This window comes from Urocitellus parryii, chromosome 1 (genome assembly GCF_045843805.1).
Source record: "Urocitellus parryii isolate mUroPar1 chromosome 1, mUroPar1.hap1, whole genome shotgun sequence".
Classification (NCBI taxonomy): domain Eukaryota; kingdom Metazoa; phylum Chordata; class Mammalia; order Rodentia; family Sciuridae; genus Urocitellus; species Urocitellus parryii.
Genome location: NC_135531.1, coordinates 229,468,968 through 229,494,151, shown reverse-complemented (window position 1 = coordinate 229,494,151; position 25,184 = coordinate 229,468,968). Strand labels below are relative to the sequence as shown.

Below are 25,184 nucleotides of genomic sequence, written 5' to 3'. Positions count from 1 at the left end.
TGACCTTCCAATTGGAATAAGCAATTGAAAAGACATATTTACTGCTGCTGCCAATGCAGTACTTAACTCGAGGAGGCTATAGGATTTAAGCTTCAGCAAGAACTATTTCTATAATGTTACTTTATGGAAAAGTCTTTAGTGAAACAAAACAAAAACCAAAACCAAATTTCTTCCACCTTATGAATCAGTATTGTCACAAAACACCTACTGCAATGAACTCATCAGGGTATTTATAGATAATTTTGGGCAATTCAATTTAAAATGTTTATAGTAACAACTAGGATTTCAAAGGAAGAACAATTGAGGAAGAAAAAGAAACAGGTAATGGCTTTTGCTTCTCAGTGCAGTCCGGGAAACATGAATGGGTCCATCAGTGCATGGTAGCAGAGGAAATTCTTTTTATTTTTTTCTTGCTAAGGATTGAACCTAAGACTCGGAACATGCTAGCACATGCTATACCACTGAATTACACTCCCCAGCTGCAGAGGAAATTCTGGGGTACCAGTTGAAAATAAAAACTTAGTATTTTATAGTTTCTGTTTTTAAGAACTCAAATTTTCATGAAGCTGCATACTTTATATTTTCTGAATATTTTGTCATCTTACCATTAGCTAATGATATTTTCTTACCATAATTCCTCTTTGATTATCTAATAGCAATGTTGTTAACAGTCAAGCTTATTGTAGAGATACAACTTCTCCTCTCAGACAATGTATAGAAAATATTACATTATACATTAAAATCATGGTGCCATAAAAAGATAACCAGCATCCTTAGTCATTAGGAAAATGCAAATTAGAGCCACAATTCTGTATGTATATGTGTATATGTATGTATATATGTAATTAGAATCTGTACAATATTGGAGATATATGTGTGTGTGTGTATATATATGTATATATAATTGAAACAACTATGCCAGTTTGTTTTAGAAATGTTGGGGAGGATCTTGAACTCTAATAGACTGTTGATGGGAATGTTAAATGTTATAACCAACTTATGAAAAAGGTCTGGCAAATTCTCATAAAGTCAAACATATGCTTATCACATGACCTAGCCATTTACTTCAAAGAGAAAAGAAATGTTTGTTCATATGTACATGGGTGGTGCATGCCTGTAATCCCAGTTACTCAAGAGGCTGATGCAGGAAGATCACAAGTTTGAGACCAGCCATAAGACCCTGACTCAAAATAAAAAATAAAAAAATATAAAAGGAGTGGGGATACAGCATCCCTGGGTTAAATCCCCAGTACCCCCCCCCAACACAGAGAGAGAAAGAAGAGAGAGAGAGAGAGAGAGAGAGAGCGCAAAAGAGACCTGTACATGAATGTTGAAAGCATTACTTGTAATAGCTAGAAAATGGCAACAATTAAGTGTCCATCAACAAGTGCACGAATAAACAAGTTCTGATTCATTCACACAACATAATACTATTTAATGAAGAGGAATGAAATATTGATATATATATAAAATAATGTAGATAAATCTCTATTATGCTGAATGAAAGAAGCCCGATAAAAGAGTCTTTATTATAAGATTCCATTCATGATTAGAATATCAAACAATTCGTAGTTACAGAAAGTAGATCAATAGTTGTCTGGTGATAGGAAGCAAGGTTCTTCTTCCTAGAAGCGGAATTAAAATTGAGGCAAAAGCAAACTTCCGGCATGATGAATTTATGCATTATCTTGATTTTGGTGATGGCTTCATGAATGTGTGTATGTGAATTTATGAAACTCTATACTTTAAATATGTGTCATTTATTGTATGTCACTTATACCTCAAAAAATCTGGGATTTTTTTTCTGTTTCCTTAAAGAAAATTTGCCTAGGGGCTGGGGATGTGGTTCAAGCGGTAGCGCGCTTGCCTGGCATGCCTGCAGCCAGGGTTCAATCCTCAGCACCACATACAAACAAAGATGTTGTGTCTGCCGAAAACTAAAAAATAAATATTAAAAAAAATTCTCTCTCTCTCTCTCCCTCTCTCACACTTCTCTCTTTAAAAAAAAAAAAAATTGCCTAGTAAGTGTGAAGCACTGGTTTCAATCCCCAGCACCAAAAAGAAAGAAAGAAAGAAATATAAGAAAAAGTAATAAAAGAAAAAGAAAATTGTGTCAATTTTGCATAAAAGCTTAAAAAGAGAAAACTCTAGTCCTCTGCCAATATGCTGAATAGATCAACTGTCTTCATCTTTGTTACTTCCTTAAGATAGTCCATTATGATGTTTTATTACTGGACTGTAAGGACCTTGAAAACAGAATGTGTATTTAACTCAACTTGGTCTTCATTGAATCTCCAACATAGTGCCCCTAAGCATTCAACTATTGTTTTTTTTAAATGAATAATAAAATGTCTGGATTTGGGGGGGAGGCACTATTTTAAATACTTCTGCCCAAATATTCTAATTAACCTTGTATTTTTTTGGAAACATACCTTAGACATGGCACACTTTTAAGAACTTTAAAGTCAGTGACTGTTCAGCTACTTATCATTGGCTTGCCCATAGATAAATTATCTAGTATATTTGGACCTCAGTTTTCTCATTTCTAAGGTGGGGGTAATAATGTACCTGGACCTTTGGTTTTCTGAAACAATTAAATGAACAAACTTATGCAAAACACATGATCCGAAACACACAAGTCCCAGCAATCAATAAATATTTGTTGTATTTGTTTCAGTTGTTGTTGCTATTCAAAGACCTAATATGTCATAGAGAAGTAAAAATCTGAAAATTAAGGTTGGGATACAGAGTAAGCATATAATAAGTGTTAGCAGAAAAAAAGGCAAGTAAATCAATATATTATTCAATACAAATTTTTAAAGTTTATGAACTCCTGAAATTGAAATATTCTATCTTTCATCAGGAGAAAGAAAATGTGATGAATAGTTGCCTGAGTCCGCCCTGAAGTGAGGGATAACTCTAAACTGACATTAAAATTAACCTGTAGGTTAGGCTTTTTAGATGCACACAACTAGAGGAATTTAATCTATTGGAAGAATGCAAGGGTTGCAATAGCTTATAGTCTTGTCAGTATATTGTATGCCTTATTATTAGACCTTTTCATTAAAAGATAAAAATAGAATCCCTGCCATTAAGTGAAGGGGCTCAGGTTGCAAACGACCCTCCCAGCATTCATTTGGAAGTTTTTTTTGTTTTTTTTTTTTTAAAGAGAGAGTGAGAGAGGAGAGAGAGAGAGAGAGAGAGAATTTTTAACATTTATTTTTTAGTTCTCGGCGGACACAACATCTTTGTTGGTATGTGGTGCTGAGGATCGAACCTGGGCCGCACGCATGCCAGGAGAGCGCGCTACCGCTGAGCCACATCTCCAGCCCATCATTTGGAAGTTTTTAAATTCAGAAATCCTGTTCTTGTATTTGTTTGCAAGTTTTCTCTCTGGTGAAAAATACATTATCATTCTGTCCACAGGGAATTAATTAAACAGAATGTGGAAAAATGTAATCTTTAGGGAGCTTTGCTACAAGTACTCTCTGCAAATACAGCACAAGCCAAGAGACTATCTAATGATACCTGACATGGAATGGACTAAGCCTGGGCTTTGGATCCAGTGATTTTCACATAATAATTTTCTTGAGCTTTAAGCAAGCCATTTTATTGTTTTGTCACTATCTGATTTATAATATTGGACCAAATTACATCACTTTGATTTGCAGGGAATATGAAATATATACAAAATAATAATTATTGTTAATAAATTGGATTATTAATCTCTTTCAAAACCAATGTGCCAATTCACACTTTAGGTATGTCTCGATATCAGATTTATCTGCAAAAGTCCAATTCAATTTGTTGTGTGAGAAGAATGTAAAACTAGGAGTCAGGAAACATTATTCTACTTCTGGTTCCAGCAATAGCTAGTTCTGTTACCATTGGTAACCACTTGACCCCTCAGTTCCCTCAAATTAAGAAATAGTAGCTTAGATTAGAATAGGGAGGAAAAATACCCAATAAGTGCCACCAATCCTGTACAATCCTGTAACTCTGTGCCCATGGTAGACATTGTTATTCAAACATTGACATTTTCTACCAAATTGGGAAACTGCTTCTGAATACTTCTCAGCAAAGCCTCATAGGCAGCTACTACCTATAGATCAAAGTTATCAATCCAAACAAAAATTACTTGCCATATCTGGGTCAGAAATCTTAAGTTTCCTTTTGATTCTAACATTATTCAAAGGGCAAATCAAAAGTCCATGGAAATAAAAAAAATTAATTGTAGATGATAAATATCTTGGTGAATCTTATTTCTCTTTTCACTTCTCAGCCTTCAAGCATGTTATAAACTTTGTCTGCAAGGCTGGTTTATGAGGATGTTTTGCTCTTTTTTGTTTTTTAAACTTTTTTTAGTTGTTGATGGACATTTATTTTAATCATTTATTTATATGCAGTGCTGAGAGTTAAACCCAGTGCCTCACATCTGCAAGGCAAGCACTCTACCACTGAGCCACAACCCCAGCCCTGTTTTGCTCTTTTGTTCATTGCAATTTTTTTTAGAATTTATTTATTTTTATTGTTTTTTAGAATCAATTAAATTTAGTTGGTTCTTTCTACATGACAGTAGAATCTATTTTGATATATTTATACAAGCATGGGATATATCTTATTCTAATTAGGATCCCACTCATTGCATTCTGCTTTTTGTTTGTTCTAAATGAAGTTTTTCTTCCCCTTAATTCTTTTATGTTCGAGGAAGGGGGGAGTGCTGAGGATTGAACGTAGATCCTCACACATGCTAGACAAGTGTGTGGATTCACAATTGAGTCACACTCCAGTCCCTTTTCCCACTAATTTAAAAGTACTTTCTGTAAAAGATTTAAACAATTAAGAAAAATACAAAGATGAAAGTGAAAAATATTTAATATTCTACTCCCAACACTAATATTCACAAATCAACCTTACAGACATAGTTCTATACCTAAGCATTTTTCTATGTTTTGTTTATTCTCCCTATAATGGCAGTGTTATATATGGAAAACTTTGCATATAATTATGAAGCTGCAGTTCTTAGTTTCTACTCATAAAATTTCTTCTTTGTCTGGGAACTCCTATTCTGAGTGAAACTTTGCATATAATGGCAGTAAATTGGAAGAGGAAAGAATTTTCATACCCTTAACATAACTAAAATTAAAGGTGTGGATGAAATCTCTAGGCTCCACTCTAATAAATACAAGATGGAAAGATCTGCAAAGCATGTGAATGAAATTCAATTTGAAAATAAAATAGATCCAGTGGTTTGGGGGGAAAGACAAGTATTCCTTCCCCACCCCTGCACCTTATCTCCATGATGCTGCTGCTGCTGGTGATGTTTAAAATAATACATGTTTATTTAGTAAAATACAGACAGGCAAAAAATTATCAATTTATAACTAATTAGATTAATAAACAATTACTACTTGTGGTACAGACAGCATTTTTCTTATGCAAAAATATTTATATTTTTTATTACTACTTGGGGGTACAGACAGCATTTGCTTATGCAAAAATATTTATATTATATCAACACACATAATTCAAAATAACTCTTTTAAACCTCCATTTCTTTTTTCCTTTACTCACTGCATTGCAGTTCCTGAAGGGCACTGTTTCTATTATGAACAGGAAACTACACCAGTTAAAACTGGCTTTGTAGATATGCAGCTCTTTATAGCTGTAGTTTGCATAGTTAGGTGTGCAAAGTTTACACATAAATTACTTTGGACTCTACTATACTGGAGTTCAGTTTATTCAATGGGTAGTTTTCTCCTGAAGTTCAAATTCCCTCAGCAGATAGTCAGCAAGAATGTTATATAACTGGTGTAAATGAAGTCATATCAGGGTCAGAACCTTAATATGCATTTATATAAAAAAATCTACTTAATTGATGGAATGTCTGTATTCTTTAAGTGTATTTTAATAAGGAGAATATCTCACCATCACCCATCTAATGGTATAAAACTGATGTGTGGTGTGATGAGGTCATTTGCTTTGTATGTAGCAAAAAGTATGTATTATGGGAAAGACAACATCCTCATTGCCAGGGAAGTCAATTCTTTTCTACTCATCTGAGATGTTATTAAATCATCTTTAAACATGCTCACAGTAATGCTTAACAAATATAAAGCAGGCTGGAGACATCCTACTTTTGTTATCTAATGCTATGAAGTAAGCCATCTCAAAACAATTTATTATACTCCTGCACAGTTCTTTGGGTAGATTGGGCTCAGCCAGTCTTCCACTGCTTGCAGTTTCTCATATGTGGTTGCAGTCTGACATTAGCAGGGCTGGAGTTCTGTTTCCCGACTAGGTGGGCTAGAAAGTCCAAGATGCAGGGGGTGGGTGGGGAGTGTGTGTGGGGTTGTGGGTCAGCAGTAGAGTGCTCACCTAGCACATGCAAGGTGTTGGGTTCAATCCTCAGCACCACATAAAAATAAGTAAAATAAAGGTGTGGTGTCCAACTACTATATATATATATGAAAAAAAGAAAGTCCAAGACATTCAAATATCTGGTCCTTGCGTTCACATAGCCTCTCTCTCCACTCGGAGTTTCATCCTGTGTGGCTTCTCCTTCATAAAGGTAGTCAGATTTCTAACATGATGACTAAATTCCAAGAGTATAAAATTGAAAGCTGCCAGGCTTTATTCAGGCTTAGGCTGGGACCTGGCATAGTGGCACTCCTGGCCTCCAATAATTTAAAGCAAACCCCAGGGCCATCCTTGATTCAACATAGGGGTACTACTCATGTGCTTCAGTATTGGGAGGGGTCGTTTTTTTGGGTATCATTTTTGGAAATTTAATTCCCAATATGCTGTATGAAGTAAAATTTCAATTATAATTCCAAGAGAGTATGAATATTTTTTGGTTCCAACAAGGGGTATAACTGAGGAGGAATGATAGAAGCAGCAGCCTTGGTTCTTTCTTGGGTCTCGGAACTTGACAGATGAGAGCAAGAGAAGCAGGTGGAATAATGGGTCACTGCATCACCATTATCCAAACTTTGTGCACTCAGAAGGCTTCCTTCTTGATGCTTACCTTTTGTGAGATTTGGGGGCAAGGTATCACAGTTCTGACACTTCTCAAGCATGTGTGGAGAGCTGTCTGTCTTTTCAAAGACAGTAAAGAATTAATGAAAATGTACAGGGATCAGTAGAATGTGATACCAATTGGGGGAAAAATAGTAGGACTAGGGGTGTAGCTCAGTGGTAGAATGCTTGCTTAGCATGCAAAGGTTCTGGGTTGGATCCCAACACCACACACACACACACACACACACACACACACACACACACACACACACACACGTATGCGCACACTCTGTAATTAAGAGCTTGGCAGTATATTGGCTCTCATGGACACCAGAAAAAGAGAGAAAAAAAGAACCTCTTTTTTCTTGCTCCCCTGGTGCTTCTCAACATGTAGTTATCTGTGCCCCCATAGCACAGAGTGCAAGTTTACAGGGCAAGGAGGGCTGGGGTTCTCCTTGGCCCTCTTTGAGGAGACAATATTTCAATATTTTCAAAGACTGGGAACCTCCTTGGCATGGGTGGTCTGAGACTCAGATTTCCTTTTCTAGAGCTGAACCACCATTCAATGTCAAACAGATTTTCGTGTTTTATTTTTTTCTTTGGCATGTTCAAACTTATCATATTCCTCTCCTCCCTTTGAAAATATGTACTCTACAGGTGCCTGAAATAATATAATCCCAGCAAATTGTAGTTTTGTAAAGGTAATCATTATTTCATTCAGTCTAAACTCAGTGGAAATGTTGATTAACAAGGAAGTACCAAAGACTTTATGAATGCCTTCAGGATAGCCACTGAGCATCTCCTACCTCCTGGTTAGCTGTCCACCATCTCTGATGTAGTAGTTTTAATAAGTGACCTGAATGGTTAACAATGTACTGTTGTTTCCTTTGACCCCAAAATTTTACTATGATGTCTGCCATCTTCGTATGAGGTTTTTGTAAATAATTTCTCCCAAACTTGTTTTCAGTGTGGGGATCATTTTGCAGGATTTTTAACCCAACAGCTGAGGTTTAATTCAAGTTGGAGAAGCCTGCTTCAATTACAAGTAATTACACTTCACTTATCTAAAAGAATATTTGAACATGTAAACCTACATGTAATTGCTGGGCGTGTCAAATTATGCAACCAAGGGAAAGTAAGCTCTTGCAGGGTTTTTTTTTTTGGGGGGGGGGGGCCTAGGGGGCGGGGCGGGTGCAGGGCGGGCGTTGATCTGCTACAGTCAGGTTTTTGAATGAAATAGTAAAACCACTGTTGGTACTATCTGCTTCCCCTGGTTTTAAATAATTCCGAGAAGCTAGAAACTGCAAAGTAGGCTTGCTCCAGAGTTCGTGTGTTGATGCGTAAGAGAAAAAAGCCCAAACCATCTAGCCTCTTTTAAAACTTGTAGGAGTTCACACTATTCTTGTTTTCAAATACTTTGTTATCTGTAGGCAATGATTAATTTTTAAATGTTTTAAATGTAAAGACATAATACAGATTCACAGTAGAAAAACACATTTAAAGCAAAGAGAAAGAAAAATAATTCATTATTTTACAACCATTTATACATAAGTTACCATTCTTCATCCCTAGGCACAGGTTTTTACAAAATAGGTCTATACTATATCAATCATTTAAAAAAATTGTAGTTATAGGTGAACAGCATGCCTTTATTTTATGTGATGTTAAAACTTCCACCCAGTTCCTCACCCATGCTAGGCAAGCACTCTGCCACTGAGCTACAACCCCAGCCCCTCAATCATTTTATAACTTTATATTTTTTTAACTATATCGCGAGTACTTGAAAATTTCTAAAATTTTGGCGTGTTGTCCTGTTGAAGAACGCCATCTGTGGTTTGTGCGTGCTTTGGAGGGAAGAGAAAGGTCTTCGCGTTCCCGCTCAGCTCTTGGTGGGCAACCCTGACCCACCCAAACACCCTTCGTTTGCCCTCGGCGACCAGAGCTCCGAGAGTGCGAGCGCAAGGGAATAAATCGAGGGCGTTCAGGGTGACTGCGAGCACGAGCTCGCAGCGTGGCCCACACCTCCCCTGGGCAGGGCTCTGGCTCCAGCTCTGGAGGGGACCGAGGGCCAGAGGGCAGTTGGCGGTACGCACCGCCGCGGTCCAAATCCTCGGCCCCCGCCTCTGGGCTGGCGCCACATTTGGGCGGTGGGGTGAGATAAAACGGGCAAGGTTCTGCAACTCCAAATCAGCGAGGCGCAGCTCCGATACCGGAGCCTTTACAGGGGCTCCGGGCGTGTTTGTTCCAACTGTTTAAACTGTTTCAAGCCAGAGCCCAAGCCACCTTGGTCAAACAACTCTTAATCTCTCCAGCAAGAGGGCCACCCTTCTATGCGGGGAAGGACAAATTGAGCGCGGGGACCCGGGGTCGAACACTACCTCTCCTCAGGCCGCTCCGAAGGACCCCAGCCCGCCGCCCCTTCGCGCCCCCGGACACCGAGCTTCTTGCGTCAGCCGGGGCGGGGGTGGGGGATTTTCGGCAGCCGCGCCGCCGGGGAAGGAAGGGCCCGGGATCTTGCCCCGCCCTCAGGGGGCGGGAGGCGGAGCAGGCCAGAGGGCTGGCCCGCAACTCGGGACGAGTAGCCGAACGGGGAGTGCCGGGGGCCCCTGGAGCTGCCGCTGCCGCCAGTGCTGCCCTGTCCACGCCGCGCTTTGGCAGCCGGGACAGGGTCGCCGTCGAGGAGCCCCAACGCAGTCTCCAGCTCAGCATGATGGACATGGAGTTGCCGCCGCCAGGACTGCCGTCCCAGCAGGTGCTCCCTAGCCCCGGGGCTCCAAGTTGGTGTCGGGACGGGGGCTGGGGCGCGAGGGAACCACGGCTTGGGAGGGACAGCCAGAGCCTGGACTGCAGCGGCCGGACACGAGCCGATGCGCGACCCTTGAGGCAGTGAAGGGTGTGGGGACGTCGCCGGGCGGTCAGACAGTCAACGTACCTGCGGCCCCTGAGGATGGCTGGGTGGAAGTGTGGGGAGAGATTCGGGGGCTGTGCCAGCGTGTGTGGGGAGAGGAAGCGTCTATGTCCGCTCCCTGGCCCTCGAAGCTGGGACCCCGAACCCTGGCCTGGTCCTCGAGTTTGAGCGGCCCAAGAGGCTGCGGGGCAGGAGGGGGCGGACGCTGGCAGTCTGAGCCGGCGCGGCCCGGCCCTTTCCGGGGCTGCGCGGCTCCCCAGACTCGGAGCCGGCAAAAATGTGCCTAGTCACGGGGCCGCTCTCGGGGGAGCTGAGGTCTCCTGCTGGCCTAGGCCTGGAGCCCCTCCTCTCCCGCCGCGTCCCTCCATCCCCGGGCCCCACCACTTAGGCGGGTACTGGCTGTGGCACCTCGCACTCACCCCGCTGGGCCGTCTGTGGGCGCTACTTTGCCAAGTAACCTAACCAGTGGATCCACGGGATCACGCGTTGGAAGCTTTGATCTAGAAAACCCAATCCCCGGAGGTGGGGGGGAGTCACGAAGTGCCCTGCGCGCTGGAATCCCTCGACGTGCGACCGGCGGCCGGGAGGGGTGCCGCGCGCGTTTCTGCGCGCTCTTTTGGGTCAGGGGAGAGGTTTGGGCTGGGAACCCAGGGTTGGCCCCTTGCACCGCAGCAGAACGTGAGGGCCGGTCCGCGGACTGTGAGGTTTGAGTGGGCAGTGACCGGGATTTCTTGTTCGGGGCGCGGTGCCTCTGTGTGGATCCTAGTATTCGTGGCCTTGGCCTCAGTGACAGTGGCCGGTTGGCTGTCACGGCGGCCCTCAGTTGGCCCTTTCCTGCTTTATAGCGTGCAAACCTCGCCGCGCTGAGGCCAAGGGACAAGTTGGAGCTGTTGATCTGTTGCGCAATTGTTATTTTCCCCTGGGTGGCTTTGTCTTTGGATTTAGCGTTTTAAAATTGCAATTTCAAAATGTGTAAGGCAGGATATTCTGTTCTGTGCTGTCAAGGGTAAGAGTTGTGAGTGTAGATTAGAATTTCTATTGCTTTTAGCCTGTTACTAAATTTTTATTCCTTTCAGCTATTTATCCCATGAATCCTTTATATTTTTTATTTGAGAATTTGCCTCCTCAGTTTCTTCTTGTTACGTTTTCTTTGTAAGGGCAGAGGATGGGATACTGGTGTTTCATAATATTTTGATATTGTTTTGTACATTATTATAAAAGTTTAAAAAAGTTTCTGTTCATACTTTGTAGGAACTTTTAAAAGAAATCAGATTGTTCTTTTGTCAATGGTGGGGATAATTGAGTTTGTAGGGGGAAAAATTTATAGGACAGTAAATATGTTTATGCTCTTAAATGTAGAGTTTGAGACTGATCCCGAAGAGGTAATGTAAGCTTTTAGGTTACTGACAGCATATTAATTGTACATTTTTTTCCTTTTAAAATTATTTGTCTTGAAACTTTTCCTCCCAGAAATGGTTGCGATCGTATTCTCCTGGTTCTGGTTATTAGGAAGAAGTATATTGTACTTTATGATTTTTTGTTGTTCGTTAGTAATCAGTAGGAATGTTTGAGGAAAAGATAGATGATGTAAATGAACTTTGGTTTTTAATATTTTTTCTTTACTGTGTAGTATTGCATTCCATATACAGAAGTGCATAAAATATGTACTCCTTTCTCATAAGTACAAATTTTTCAGTTGTTTGCAAAGATGGAAAATTGGTTATTTTTATCAAACACATCATTTTGCATATTTGAAAACAATGAAAAAATGAAGTAAAATTGAGAATCAGTTTCATGTTTATAATTGTGATTCATATTAAAATCATTGCAGTAAGAAAGGTTTGAAGAGTCAAAGATTTGAACAAAAGGTCAAAGAAACTATCCAGGTGTGAAGTGGGTATTAGGTATTAATGGTATTACAGGTTTTCACTCTGCAAAGGATGTGTTGAGAAACAAAATAGTAAGAAGAGCCAGACTGATTCTATATCTTCATTAAGTAGAGAGAACCATCAGTTATTTTTCAAGAGTGTCTTGGAAAGATAAAGCACTTTTGTAGATGAGGGATGAAGTTGATCTTGGGTTAGACTGATAAGATTATTTTTAAAAGTCAAGCATAAAAACAGGACAAGCTTCTCATCTCTTGAATGAATGTTAAGCAAAGAACAGTCTGACTTTAGATATGTGGAAAATCTCTTGGGACATGTGGAAGCCCACAGGTAGGAGGATAACTGCACAACTCACATCAGTCTCTCTGCATTAAACATAATAAGGGCCATTTAAAAATATCACTTATTAACTTGGGTCCTTAAAAATATTGCTGGGAGGGCTGGGGATATAGATCAGTTGGTAGAGTGCTTGCCTTGCATGCACAAGGCCCTGGGTTCTAATCTTCAGTACCCCCCCCCAAAAAAAAAAAAAAAAAAAACATTGCTGGGAAACCAACAGCAACAGGAGAACTCCCAGTCTTTTTTTAGGGCTATGGAAGCATTGTAAGCCAAATGCATCATTTTTCTTAATATTTATTTTTATTCAAGATGACTTACACTTAACAAAGCTGCATGAGAAAGGAGTCTGTGACTACAGAACATATGCTTTTTTTTTTTTTTTAGCATATCCTTCGTTCTGACTGAAAACAATTATAGGGAGTTTTATATATATATATATATTTCTTTTTCACTTTTTCTTTAAGCCAGGTTAACCTTTCCGTGTTTAGGAAGAATTTGGCACTAAGATGATAACAGATTAAGTTATTGGACACCTCTGTGTGCTAGGCAATATGATAATTGACTCATAAATAATTTCACAGTGACTTCATGGGAAATACTGTTATCTCCAGTTTCCAGGTTAGGAAAGAGGCACAGAGAAAGGTCCAGTATTCTAAAGTGACCCAACTGTTGAGTGGCCCAGAGAGGATTCAAATCTATGTAGTCTGACACAGAGCTCAGAATCCCCACTTTCAATTCGAACAAAGAGGAGTTAACCTTGAAGCAGGAGGAAAAGCCCACCCTTTAACAAATTGATAGATTAAGAAAAACTAGCAGAAGAGCCTGGAATGAAAGATTCATATTTGCATCTTTCCCACTTACCATGGAGCGAGGTGGATCTTGTTAATTTCAGTGAGTGTGAGTATAAGCCATCAGTGAAATTGCAGCCTGTGGTCTTTTTCAGAAACAAACCTAGGTAAATTTCATTAGAGAGGCAGGACTGTTTTAATATACTAATGGTTTTATAAGGCAGTTTCAACAGTGTTTGAGATTCTGCCTTACGTTTTTCAGTGACTGTTTTCCTTTTTTCTTAATCTCAGCCTTTGCCTTTGTTGGTTGGTATATTCTCCTATTCCATTGGCTCTTTTGTTTTGAAATAGTGATCAAAAATAAGTTTGGGGGGGGCTGGGGTTGTGGCTCAGTGGCAGAGCATATGCCTGACATGTGTGAGGCACTGGGTTCAATTCTCAGCACCGCATATAAATAAATGAATAAAATAAAAGGTTCGTCGATATATAAAAAAATTTTTTTAAAGTTTGGTAGTGAGGATGGTGAAAAGTGTGATTGACAGAGTTAAATCAGGTTTAAGGAAAGTGGGTAGAATTGGGGCAGGGGGTAGGAATTTGAGTTGAAAACAGCTAGCAGAAACCTGCTGGCTCAAACACTAATTCCCTGTTTTGGCACTTCTGAATTGAAGCAAGCATAAGGGCTCAAGTCTGTTTAGTTGAAGTTTACTTAGAGCTTTGAGAACAGTACATTTTAAAATTAAACACTTTATTTCCTAGTCCTTATTGTTAAGCAAAGTGTTTTCAGAATTATGACTTGATTTGCCTGAATCAAGCATGCTTCAGAACTTATGATCCATGGATGATTTATTTGTCTAAAAGTTGATGGGGGTGAGTCCCCAGGGTGTTTACCTGGCCCAGCCACTTCTGAAAGTTGATTGAAATGTGTTGGACATCAGGGTAGAGGAAGCAGGTTTATTAGATTCAGTAATTAGCTTGTCTTTGTCTATGACTGTAAAAATGCATCTGTATTTCAGGTTTACTATAAAGTGAGGAATAGAGGTTGTGTGTGTGTGGTGTGTGTGTGTGTGTGTGTGTGTGTGTGTGTGTTTATTTTTTGATACTGGGGACTAAACCAGAGGCACTTAACCACTGAACTACATTCTCAGCCCTTACAGTTTTGAAACAGGTCTCACTAAGTTTTGCAGGCTGGCCTCAAACTTGTGGTATTCCTGCCTCAGCCTCCTGGATCACCGAGATTGCAAGTGTGCACCACTATACCTGGCTATAGTTTATGTTTTGATGATCTGATTTCTAGAAATTACTGAAATTTTTTTGCTACTTACTTTTAAATAAGTATCAGCAAATATTTATTTAAAAGACTGAGATATAGGCCAAGCCTTCTTCAGTTGATAATGGTATGTTTTCTGGATATAAAAGCAAAAATATATTCCAGTATATAATATTTATATTTCCAAACAGTGTTGGAAAATACAAATAATATTCTTACATAACACCCCTACAAAACAAAATAAGACTGTTAAACAAAATCCCGCTTTGTCTAAAATTGGATTTTGCTGTTTGAGTGAGCCCCTGCCACAATAAACACCTTTTAGCTATTTGTATTAATTTTAAGAACTCTTGAGGGTAGGAAGCCCTTTCAGTTCATTGTTTTCACAGCATGTATACCATAATACCTAGGTGTTACAAAGCTTCATATTTGGAAATTTTTGTGTACTTTAGCATGTGAGTTTGCCTGGGACTATTGTAATGGTGGAAGACATATCCAGGATATAAGTCAGATTTGGATCACCAAGTAAGTCTTTCAAAGTACCTGTGGATTGTTGACTCTTGAATGTTTTTATAGTCCATCAACAGTTTGCATTCTGAAGAATTTGTAAAAAAAAAAAAAAAAATTCCTTGGCAATGCTGAGTGGTCATTCCTTTTTCGTAAGTTTGGTGAAACTTTGGGCCTGTAATATCCCTAGTACACTAAAAAGATCTGACCTCTTTGAATAAAAGAAAAATGATTGGGTAGAAAAAGAAAAACATCAGATTGCTTTGACTTTGATGCCTCATGAGTGTAGCTCTTTTTTTCCGTATTATTTGGGCAGTTCTTTTTAATGGCCTTTGAAAATCTTTCTTGATACTTGTCTTACCTGTGTATCTAGGATTTTCTATTTCTCTACAGCTGGATTTTAATCTCCTTGAGAGGTGGACACACAATTTAAGTGAGGGATCATTCACATGCCTTATGATTCACCTACTTAAGCTAATTCAGTGGTTTAGTATATTCATAAAGTTATGGAATCATCACTATAATTTTTATCATCAAAAGAAAACCCTATACTCATCAGCATTCACTTCCCATTTTCTCCAAAGTCCCTTAGCCCCCGGTAACCACTCACTTATTATTATTTTTTTCTCTATGGATTGCCTAGTCTAGATGTTTCATATGAATGGAAACTTACAACATTGGTGATATCTGCCCTTTGTGTATGGCTTCCTTCACTTAGCATAATGTTTCCAAGGTTCAGCCATGTTGTAACATATACCAGTGAGTCTTTCTTTTTATTGTTGAAGATTTCATTGTATGGATAAACCATATTTTAGTTATCTACTCATTTTAGGTGATGGACGTTTTAGTGATTTCCACTTTTTTGTATTTCTTTTTGCTTCCTGTAATAGTGGTTCTTAAGCTTTGCCATATTAGATTTACCATTAGTATTCAAGTACTGATGCCCAGACTGTGTACCACATTGTTGGATTCCCTGGGGGTTAACTTGGGCATTGCTGTTTTAAAGTTTTCCATGGGATTCCAAGGTGCAGTCAGGTTCTAAAGCCAGTGCTTTAGAGGACCTAGCTTAGGACTTGGTACCCATTGAAAATATCTATATAGTAACTTAGCAAAGCTGATGCCTTACTTAAATCACGAAAATAAGTATTTTTATAGTTGGTCACTGGCCTTCACAACTTTATGATTGCTGCCTAAATCTGGGAGCTGTATTTCAAGGTGCTTGGTGAATGTTTGAAATTCAGTACATATAACTTGAGCTCTTTAAATTCCTTGGGAAGATTTCAGTGATAATCTTATTATAAAAAGGTTTTCCCCCAAGTGAGTCAGTAGAATTTTTCCTTATTTTCTTGGGAATGTGGCCTGTGGGTAGATTACTTGGGGATAGCATATAGAAAAGATTGGATGGAATACTCAGAGACTGGGATTGGGTGTTGTCTGGAGGCCAGGCCAGGGCACTGCCTACCCTAGGGCTCTGCATTCCTGGGCTTCCTTATTGTCGTCCTCTATTGCAGACAAAACCTGTAAATCTCCTAGGCAACTTTTAGCAACTCCAGTTTTTGGAGTTTTATCTGCCAAACAAAGTCCAGCTTTATAGCCTCATCACAGTAACTATCACTTACCTGTATGGTTTTTGAGCTTACATATTTGGAATTGGGGGTTAACCTCCAAATTGTGTGCATATTGTATGTATTGGAGGCTTGGTACAGCACAGTAGTTTTGCTTGGGTGTTGTGTGTTACCTTCTGAAGCTGACTTAGCCCCTGCCCTGTATACTGTCTTTGTAAACCCCACCACCACCACCAGGTTGCCAGATAGAGCTTTTGAGGCCCAACTGTCATCTTCTCCATCACCCTTTGGTGGGGTGTGTGTGGTCACCTCAGAAAGCTGCTGAGCTTTTAAAAATTCTACTGGAAGTAGGTTGAAATTCTTTTAATATGACCTTTTTGTTTCTTTAATATTTCAAAACTATGTTATTCTTTTATTTGTTCTTGTGACTTTTGTATCAAATGATTTATGTAGTAGGTGTTTAAAGGTCCTCAGGACAGAAAGATTTCATTGTTAACATTTATTCTTATGCAGTGCAGACTTATATTTTCTTGAATAATTTTTCCCATTAAATGCCTTTTCCTTTCTTGTCAGGAATATAACTGGCAGTAGAGGTGGGTTAGTGCCTCCAATGTCTCTGAGAGAAATGACCTGAATTTGAGGTCTGTATTGACTGTGTGTACAAGGTGGCTGGCCCACTGATAAAGGTGTATGGAATTGTCCTTTGTTTCAGATCTGACAGTTCTTTCTCTGCTCTGCTTAAGCATAGAATTAAACTATTACTCGTGGATGCAGAATCCAACCCATTACTTGCCTAAGAGCTTAGAACAGAAGGGGAAATGAATACAGTGCTTTGTTGCTTCCTTTGTGTAGGACAGGCACAGGGGTATGACTGCTACTTTGGGCTCTCAAGAGTTTTCAAAGAGCTGTACTCTTTGTTGGTTTGTTTTGTAGCCAGGGACCTTTGCTGCCATGACTAGAGAGTGTTGAAGAACTATGGATTTTTTTTTTTTTAACCTAGTCCCCCTCCCGCCCTTTTTGACCATTAAAATCCTGGTAATGAAAATCATGAAGAATAAACATTATTATATTTTACTTGTGATAGAAAAAATTACCAAGTTTGGAAGAAAGTATTTTTGTTCTTGGTAGTCCTCAATGAAACATAACAAGATATACAATCTCAAAGGACTGGAATGGGATGAGTTAGTTTCTGCTGCTGGGTAGACCCCACTGACAATTCATATGATGTTGTTCTCTTGCTGATTCCCAGATTGAGAATGGCCTGTGGTTCCAGGGTCATCATTCTTCAGACAAGAGTTTCGTACTCTCTAGAAACTTCTTTACCAGGCTCTATGTTTGGGGAATTCTCAGGTAGTGGCTTCCCAGTTGTGATCTAGGGACTGCCCCGCCCCTTGCACAGGTGGGGTGAGGCATCCTAAGGAAAGTGGGGCAACCTAATATCTCTTCTCATTGACCCTGACAAGTAAAGTCTGATCTCCAGAGAGGACTCTGGTATCCAGCTGCCCGTGGCTTTTATGTCCCTCAGGTTTCCAAAGTTCACTTAATAATGGTATAATTGTGCTATAAATTATAGCTCAGTGATTGTATGTGCTACAAAATATAATAGAGATTAAGGAAACAATTATGATTTTATTTTGGTTCATGTTACCAACTCACTGCCTGTGTTGTGAAGAGAACTGCTTTCCATGTTAAAAGCTATCAGACATTGTCTCATTGGTTCCAGGACCCCCTTGCAGACACTGAAATCAAGTCTGTTGTATAAGATACCATATATTTGCACAAAATCTATTTACATAGTCCTTTGTACTTTAAATCATCTCTAGATTATTCTTAATACTAACAAATGCAAATATTATGTAAGTAGTTGTTGTTCTATATTTAGGGAATAATAACAAGGAAAAAGAAGAGTAAGTATTCAGTACAGAGGCAGTTTTTTTTGTTTGTTTGTTTGGTTGGTTTTTGTTTTTTAAATTCAATTTGGGCTGCTTGAGTCCATAGATGTAGATTCTAGGGATATGGAGGGCTGACTATACAGCAGAATTGGCAATTCATGGGAAAGAAAAATGAACATTTACTGACAACCTGTTAATAGTATATTAGGCCCTAGACATGTTCTCTTACTTGATCTTGACAATAAGTTTATGGAGATTTCTCCATTTTATGGATGACAAAACCTATTCAAAGAGGTTAAGTCATTTGTTCAAGGCTACCACTGGGGATGGTAGAACAGGAATTTTGAATGTCCATAATCTTTACTCTGCCTTGCCTGTTTTACTGCTCCTCCTCAAGTTCTTGTCTAAAGACTATGACAGTTTATTAGATGCTAAAGAAAAGGGGCTCCTTTTTAAAGATTAGTAAGATAGCACTCTGTTTGTGTTTACCAAAGTGGGGGCTATGGGTTGAAGTGGAGGGCTGTCCCACATTACAGGATACTTAGCATCATTGTCACTACCAGAAAGCATCCCATCCAGCCTCCAGGTATTTCAAGATACTCCTAGGTGGTGGTTTCTGTCCTAGCAGAATCCCATGGTGTATTTACTTCTAGAGACCCTTTGAAGCCTGGGTTTCACTGCATTGTCAGGGAGGGGAGATCATAGAAGAGAGATCATAGATAGTAGAGAAAATTCTAGACACCAGAGGGACTGCTTACCTTTTTTTTATACAGGTAGTGACTTGCCCAGATCCCTCCATACCACACGGAAAATAATATCAGTTGATATGGTCATTGTGACACTGATAACTCAGGTCTACAACTATAAGGAATTAGTCCTGAAAAGATACATTAAACACAACTATTTTAATTTTCAAGGAGATGAAGTTAAAAATCATAGCCAGGTGCAGTGTCACGAGCCTTTGATCCCAGTAGTTTGGGAGGCTGAGGCAGGGAGATTGCAAATTCAAAGCCAACTTCAGCAACTTAGCTAGACCCCGTCTCTAAAAATATAAAATAAGGACTGGGGATTTGGCTCAGTGGTTAAGCGCTCCTGGTTTCAATCCCCAGTACCGCCCCCTCCCCCCCAAAAAAGCTATATTTCTCTGTTTTTGTTTTTGTTTTTTGTTTGTTTGTTTGTTTGTTTTGGTACTGTACTGAGGATTGAATTCTGGGGCACTTGACCACTGAGCCACATCTCCAGCCCTATTTTATTAGACATGTCTCACTGAGTTGCTTAGTACCTCACCATTGCTGAGGCTGGCTTTGAACTCATGATTCTTCTGTCTCAACTTCCCGAGACATTGGGATTACAGGCGTGTACCACTGTGCCCGAATTTTCTCTGGGTCTTAACAACCTTTTCACTGGATACTTTTTGAAGAAGTCTGAGTATGGAGGTAAGAAAATAAGGGAAGCTGTATAATAGCTGAGTAGGCTGAGATGACATGGTAATAGCTTGATGCTTTAGGAAAAAAGTAGTATATAGGAGCAAAATGAGTTTCCCTACTTGTCTTTTTCTGACCACTAGCCTAAGGAAAATACCTAGTATCTTCTAGGAATATATGCATAATCAGCAATTATATTGATTTATTATATTACCTAGATTACATAATTCTTTTTTAATATATTTTTAAATTGTAGATGGACACAATATCTTTATTTATTTTTATGTGGTGCTGAGGATGGAACCCAGTGCCTCCCACTTGCAAGGCAGGCACTCTACTACTCAGCTCCAACTCCCAGCCCCTGCATAATTCTTTTAATGGACATTTTAAGACACATTTGTTCTCTTAAAACATCGATTTTATTGTTACCTTGAAAGGGGTATGTGGAAGGGGTATGAGATAATAATTCTTAAGATCTAATACTTGAGTAGAGTACCTACAGGCTAATTTTGAAGTACTCTCACTGGGAGTGAGGTTAAATAATTTTTCTACAACTAATAGTTAGGTCATAAATTATATAAAACATGGTACCTTCAGTTCTTAAGTAATTTGAAGTCTTTAACTGGAGACACCTTAGGTATATATGAAAATACTGAATTCAGAACCAAAATAATGTACACTGATTCATTCCACAAATATTTATTAAATGTCTGTACATTTTAGGAAACTTTTAGGGCATGAAATTGTTGGATTTAAAAAAAAAAAAAAAAAGAAAAACAGTACTATGGATTGAACCCAAGAGTACTTTGCCACTGAGCTACAACCCCAGTCCTTCTTTGAGACAGTCTCACCGGGTTGTAGAGGCCGGCTTCAAATTTGCAGTCCTCCTTCCTCAGCCTCCTAAGTCACCGATTTTACAAGTGTGCATCACAACACATGGCATTAAATCATTTTAACCTCCTAGGATAACAGCAGATACTCTTCAATCAAGGAAGTGTATTTGTTTTTCAGATTGCCTAATTAATCTATCCCTTTGACTCTTTGCACACATGAATTATAGGGTATTTTTTATTTCATAAATAGTATAAATTAGTTAATGTCTCTATCTCCTCAGCCTAGGGTATGAATTCTTTTAGGGTAGAGACCGTATTTTACTCTTTTTGGTAACTCTGACATCTAGTACCTTGCCTGTTTACTTAATAGTTCCTTAATAAGCATGAGAGTCTGCTAACTGCCCACTAGGAGGTTGGTACTTAATAAATACAAGCTAGTATATGATATATGACAGGGCCATGACAGTGCTATATGAGAAAATGTCACCTCCACCTGACTTACAGAGGACATCCTAGAGGAGGTCACATTTTCACTAGATTTTATTTTTTTAAATGGTGATTATTTATTTATTTTTCTTATATTTTTATGTGGTGCCGAGGATGGAACCCAGTGCCTTACACATGTGAGGCGGGCACTCTACTACTGAGCTACAGCCCCAGCCCTCACTAGACTTTATTTTTAAGCCAATAGCTATCTTTTGGCTCAGACTTAGAGATTTAAGTGAAGCCCCAGGAATAGGAGAGGCATGAGCCAGAAGGTAGGCTGAAAAGGATGGCTCAGGGGTATCTGGAAGGCCTTTGGGGAGCATGTGCAGTGTTTCAAATTTATACAAGGTGTCTGGAAGCCATCAGAGGGTTTGGAAAGTTTATGGTGAGTAGGAAAATGAATGTGGCGGGGGGGGGGGGGGTCCTGCTATGTAGGAGTGAGTATTCTTATGGCTTAGAGGGCTTGACATCAGCATGTGTATTGAGAATCTGCCATTGTAAATAAGTTTCACCTCTGCTGGCCATTAAAAGGGATCTTTTAAAGGAGTGAAATGTATTTTCTCCTTTTGGTCCCACCATAAAATCACTTATGCTCAGCCTTGCATGTTCCACTGTTGCTATATTTGAGCAGGAACTTATCTGCCAATGTATTCATTCCATTGATGGAAGAAGAGAAAAAGCCAGCTTGAAGTTGCTGTTCTGCTTTCAGAAGATTCTTTTCTTCCCCAAGATAGTGCACAGGGACTCTTTTTGCCCTTCTCTAAGATCAAATTACTATCTTCAGTCCACTATAACAGTCTTTTCTTGGTTTCCAGTCCCAATAATTATCACTGTTCACCCAAGGAAAGAAAAAAAATAGACAAGTGTCCTTTCTCCTGTGGGTTCTGTCTGTGAGCCTCAAGCAAGCAGATGTGGAGTCTGCCAGTGGTGACCATGGGAGCCGCATGCTAAGTACTTTAACCATTTTTTTCCTGTGCAGTCCTGTGCAGGTAAGGAGCATCTTCCTGTTTTCTGGGTGAAGAACTGAGGCCTGGGGAGGTTATGTAGATATTACTGTGGGTTGTGTTTAGTGTCAGCACCTTTCGATTATGGATATCTATGCACAGTGTTCTTCAAATTAAGAAAGATAAAAACTTGGCATGGGATCTAGCACAAGGTACTGGTGCTAGTATTCAGCAAATGGTAGCTGTGATTATTCTTACTCTTATATTCCTTCTTTTTCAGGGATTTTTGAGCTTTCCACAGCCCACTTGAAAAATATCCCTTCTCAAATTCTAGCTGTACAATGGCATAAACATCCATGCCCTGTTTTGCTCTTTGTTATATGCTTCTCATTCTCCTGTGGTCTTCCCTACACACATCCTGGCCTGATGAGGGGGTCTATATCTGGAGACTGGGCCTCCTGAAACAGAAAACCAACTCCTGGCCAGGCCTTACACATACCCCAGCTGAGCAGAGGCCCTACCCACAGCCCAGGCTCTTCCAGGGTCACTATAAGCCCATACACTGGATTCCCTGTCTTTGTGAGGATTGTTAAACCATCTCATAGAACCCTTTCCCAAACCCATTCCTTACTTACGGCAAAATTTCTTTCTCTGGGGTTCTGGGCCTAGAAACCCAGTGTCCGTAGGCAATTTATGTGGACTGAAGTTATATGAACAGGAGTTTGGGAACTGGCAGTTCATTCGCAGGAGGCTAAATCCAAATCTGTCTTCTTATCTTCCCCCACCCATTCATCCATTCATTCTTTAAAGGCTTTAAAATATTTTGTGATAACTACCTCAGAACAGCATTAACCTTAAAAAACAGGCAGAGCAGTGAAGGGCAAGAGAAAACCTAAGACCCTTGAGGAGATGACATAGCTGGAAGGTTTTTACATTTACAGCCCTTTGTCACCATTGCAAATTCTGGTACATAAACAAATTAAGATCTCATCTTCTATTTTTTATGTAGTGGCTAGACCCAGAAACTTTAAAAGTAGATATTTCTCAGGGTCATTTGGGAGATGCAATGGGAGATGGATTTATTAATAGCATTACTACCTTACCCTATGGTTGTCCTTTATGTTTTTAAGAGGCATTCATATACTTTTTCAAATGAAAAACTATTCTGTGAGGACTGATATTGTCTTGGCTTCCACTGTGGGGACTACAGTGAGGTTAGGTGGTAGCCATAGGCACCTTGTACAGCTGGTTAGCAGCAGAGGCCCCATGTGGCACTCATCTCTCTGGCAGCCTTCTTAGAGACCTAAGCTATTCTGAAGGAAAAGCAAAGCCTGTGTTACTGGAGTGGATCAGAACTCTGGTTCTGTAATATAACAGTGCCTTCATTGGATGTCACTGTCACTAAGACGGAGGTCTTCAGGCACAAGCCCCACACCCCTTTCCTTTCTTTGGAATGTCAGTGATGGAAATGCTGCACACCTGGGTGGACTGGTGTGCATATACAAGGGTTTTGGAATAGTGTTGAGCACATACAAAGTATGTGATAAATGGGTGGTCATTACCATTATTATCTGGACCCAGAATTTTGACACTGTGATCCTTTATTCTCAGATCTCAACGTGAAGCCTTAGTAGATAAGTCCCCTACATAATTAGTGAGTTAATTGAAAAGATTACCATTAAGGAAAAGATTTCTACATTAATTTTAATAGAATAATATATATGTGTGTGTGTATATATATCAATGATAATCTTTTTAAGAGGTACACTTTGCTTCTGGTGATGAGCAATAACAGTATAAGGTATTGTGCATTTTCAAATGTATACATCTTAAAGTAGTTGAAACTCAAGTTAATTTACATATCTAGCAGAAATAAATACTAAGTACCTGAGGCTCTATTTCTATCCATCTTCAGATGACCTTTGTAGTAATCTTTCCTTCCTTTTCCTTTCCATTCCATTCTGGTTCTAGGGATCAAACCCACAGGCAGAGGCTCTATCACTGAGTTACATCTCTGACTCTAACCTTTGTTGTAATCTTGTTAATTGTGTGATATTTGGATCTAACATTGCTGAATAACATAAAAACACTCTCCTTAATCATTATGAGCCAGCCTCATACCAGCTTTTAAAGTCAGAGAGGTAGCTTTTTTCAAATTGTTAGCAGTGTAAATACTACCCAGTGTAGTTTGGAAGGGCTAATGTTTCTAGGATATTCATTGTATCCTTAGGAAGTAATTTGCCAAGCAAAAGAGTTTGGTTCAGTAGAATTCACTCATAGAGTGTGGAGGGCTCACTTTGTAGGGTGTTGCAGAATTGCACTGTCCAACAATGTAGTCACAACTAGCCATGTGTTGCTTTGGAGTGCTATGTGGACAGTGCCACTGAAGAACTGAATTTTTGGTACCAGGGATTGAACCCAGTGGAGTTTTACCATTGAGTCACATCCCCACCCCTTATTTATTTATTTATTTGTTTATATTTTGAGACTAGATCTCACTAAGTTGAGATCCTGAGGCTGTCTTTGAACTTGTGATCCTCCTGCCTTAGCTTCCTGAGCCACTGAGCTGCTGAGGTTACAGGTGTGCTGCTATGAGCCTTGCTAAAATTTAAATTACTATTTTATTTATTTATTTACTTATTTCAGTACTGGGAATTGAGCCCAGGAGCAGGAGTACTCTACCACTGAGCATCCCCAGCAATTTTTATTCTTTATTTTGAAACAGGGTCTCTCTAATGCCCAGGCTAACCTTAAACTTGTGATCTCCTGCCTCAGCCTCCCCAGGAGCTGGGGTAACAAAATTTGTATCACTACATCTAGCTACTATAATTTTTTTTTTCTATTAAATATGCCTTTATTGTTTTGGTGGGACTATATTTCATGCTGTCACATTAGGTAAGATTTGTTGTTATATGTGTTGAGTGTGTCACTTATAGTATCTCAATAATTTTTATAATTTTGGTTATATGTTAAAATAAATTTTTGAATATATTGGGTTAAATATGTTATTAAAATTAAATTCAATTTTTTTTTTTAGCTAGGCTATTAAGAGTGAAATTAGGTGTGTGGTTTGCATTATATTTCTATTAGTGCTGCTTTAGAACATCTTACAAGTAGCTGAAGTTAGCCCTTTATTTTTTAATATTTATTTTTTAGTTTTCGGCAGACACAACATCTTTGTATGTGGTGCTGAGGATCGAACCCGGGCCGCACGCACGCCAGGCGAGCTCGCTACCGCATGAACCACATCCCCAGTCCCAAGTTAGCCCTTTTTTAAAAAACAAATTCAAAGTTAGTTTTTAGATTTATATTTTGGGCATCATAG

The 25,184-nt window shown here is 39.4% G+C and overlaps 1 protein-coding gene across 4 annotated transcripts in view; it reads left to right on the top strand.

The window, feature by feature from the left end:
- The first annotated feature begins 8,689 nt into the window (after window positions 1-8,689).
- The window catches only part of Nfe2l2 (NFE2 like bZIP transcription factor 2), a 35,884-nt gene continuing 19,389 nt past the window's right edge, over window positions 8,690-25,184 (top strand). The window contains exon 1 of one of the 4 annotated variants that reach the window (XM_026392044.2): window positions 8,690-9,772. In XM_026392044.2, coding sequence (XP_026247829.2) covers window positions 9,728-9,772 — 45 coding nt within the window. In that variant the 5' untranslated portion in view covers window positions 8,690-9,727. Of the gene's footprint in view, window positions 9,773-10,263; window positions 10,382-10,831; window positions 10,935-13,029; window positions 13,051-25,184 lie in introns of those variants that run through there. The other 3 variants (XM_077802901.1, XM_026392046.2, XM_077802905.1) reach the window with 3 other exon arrangements.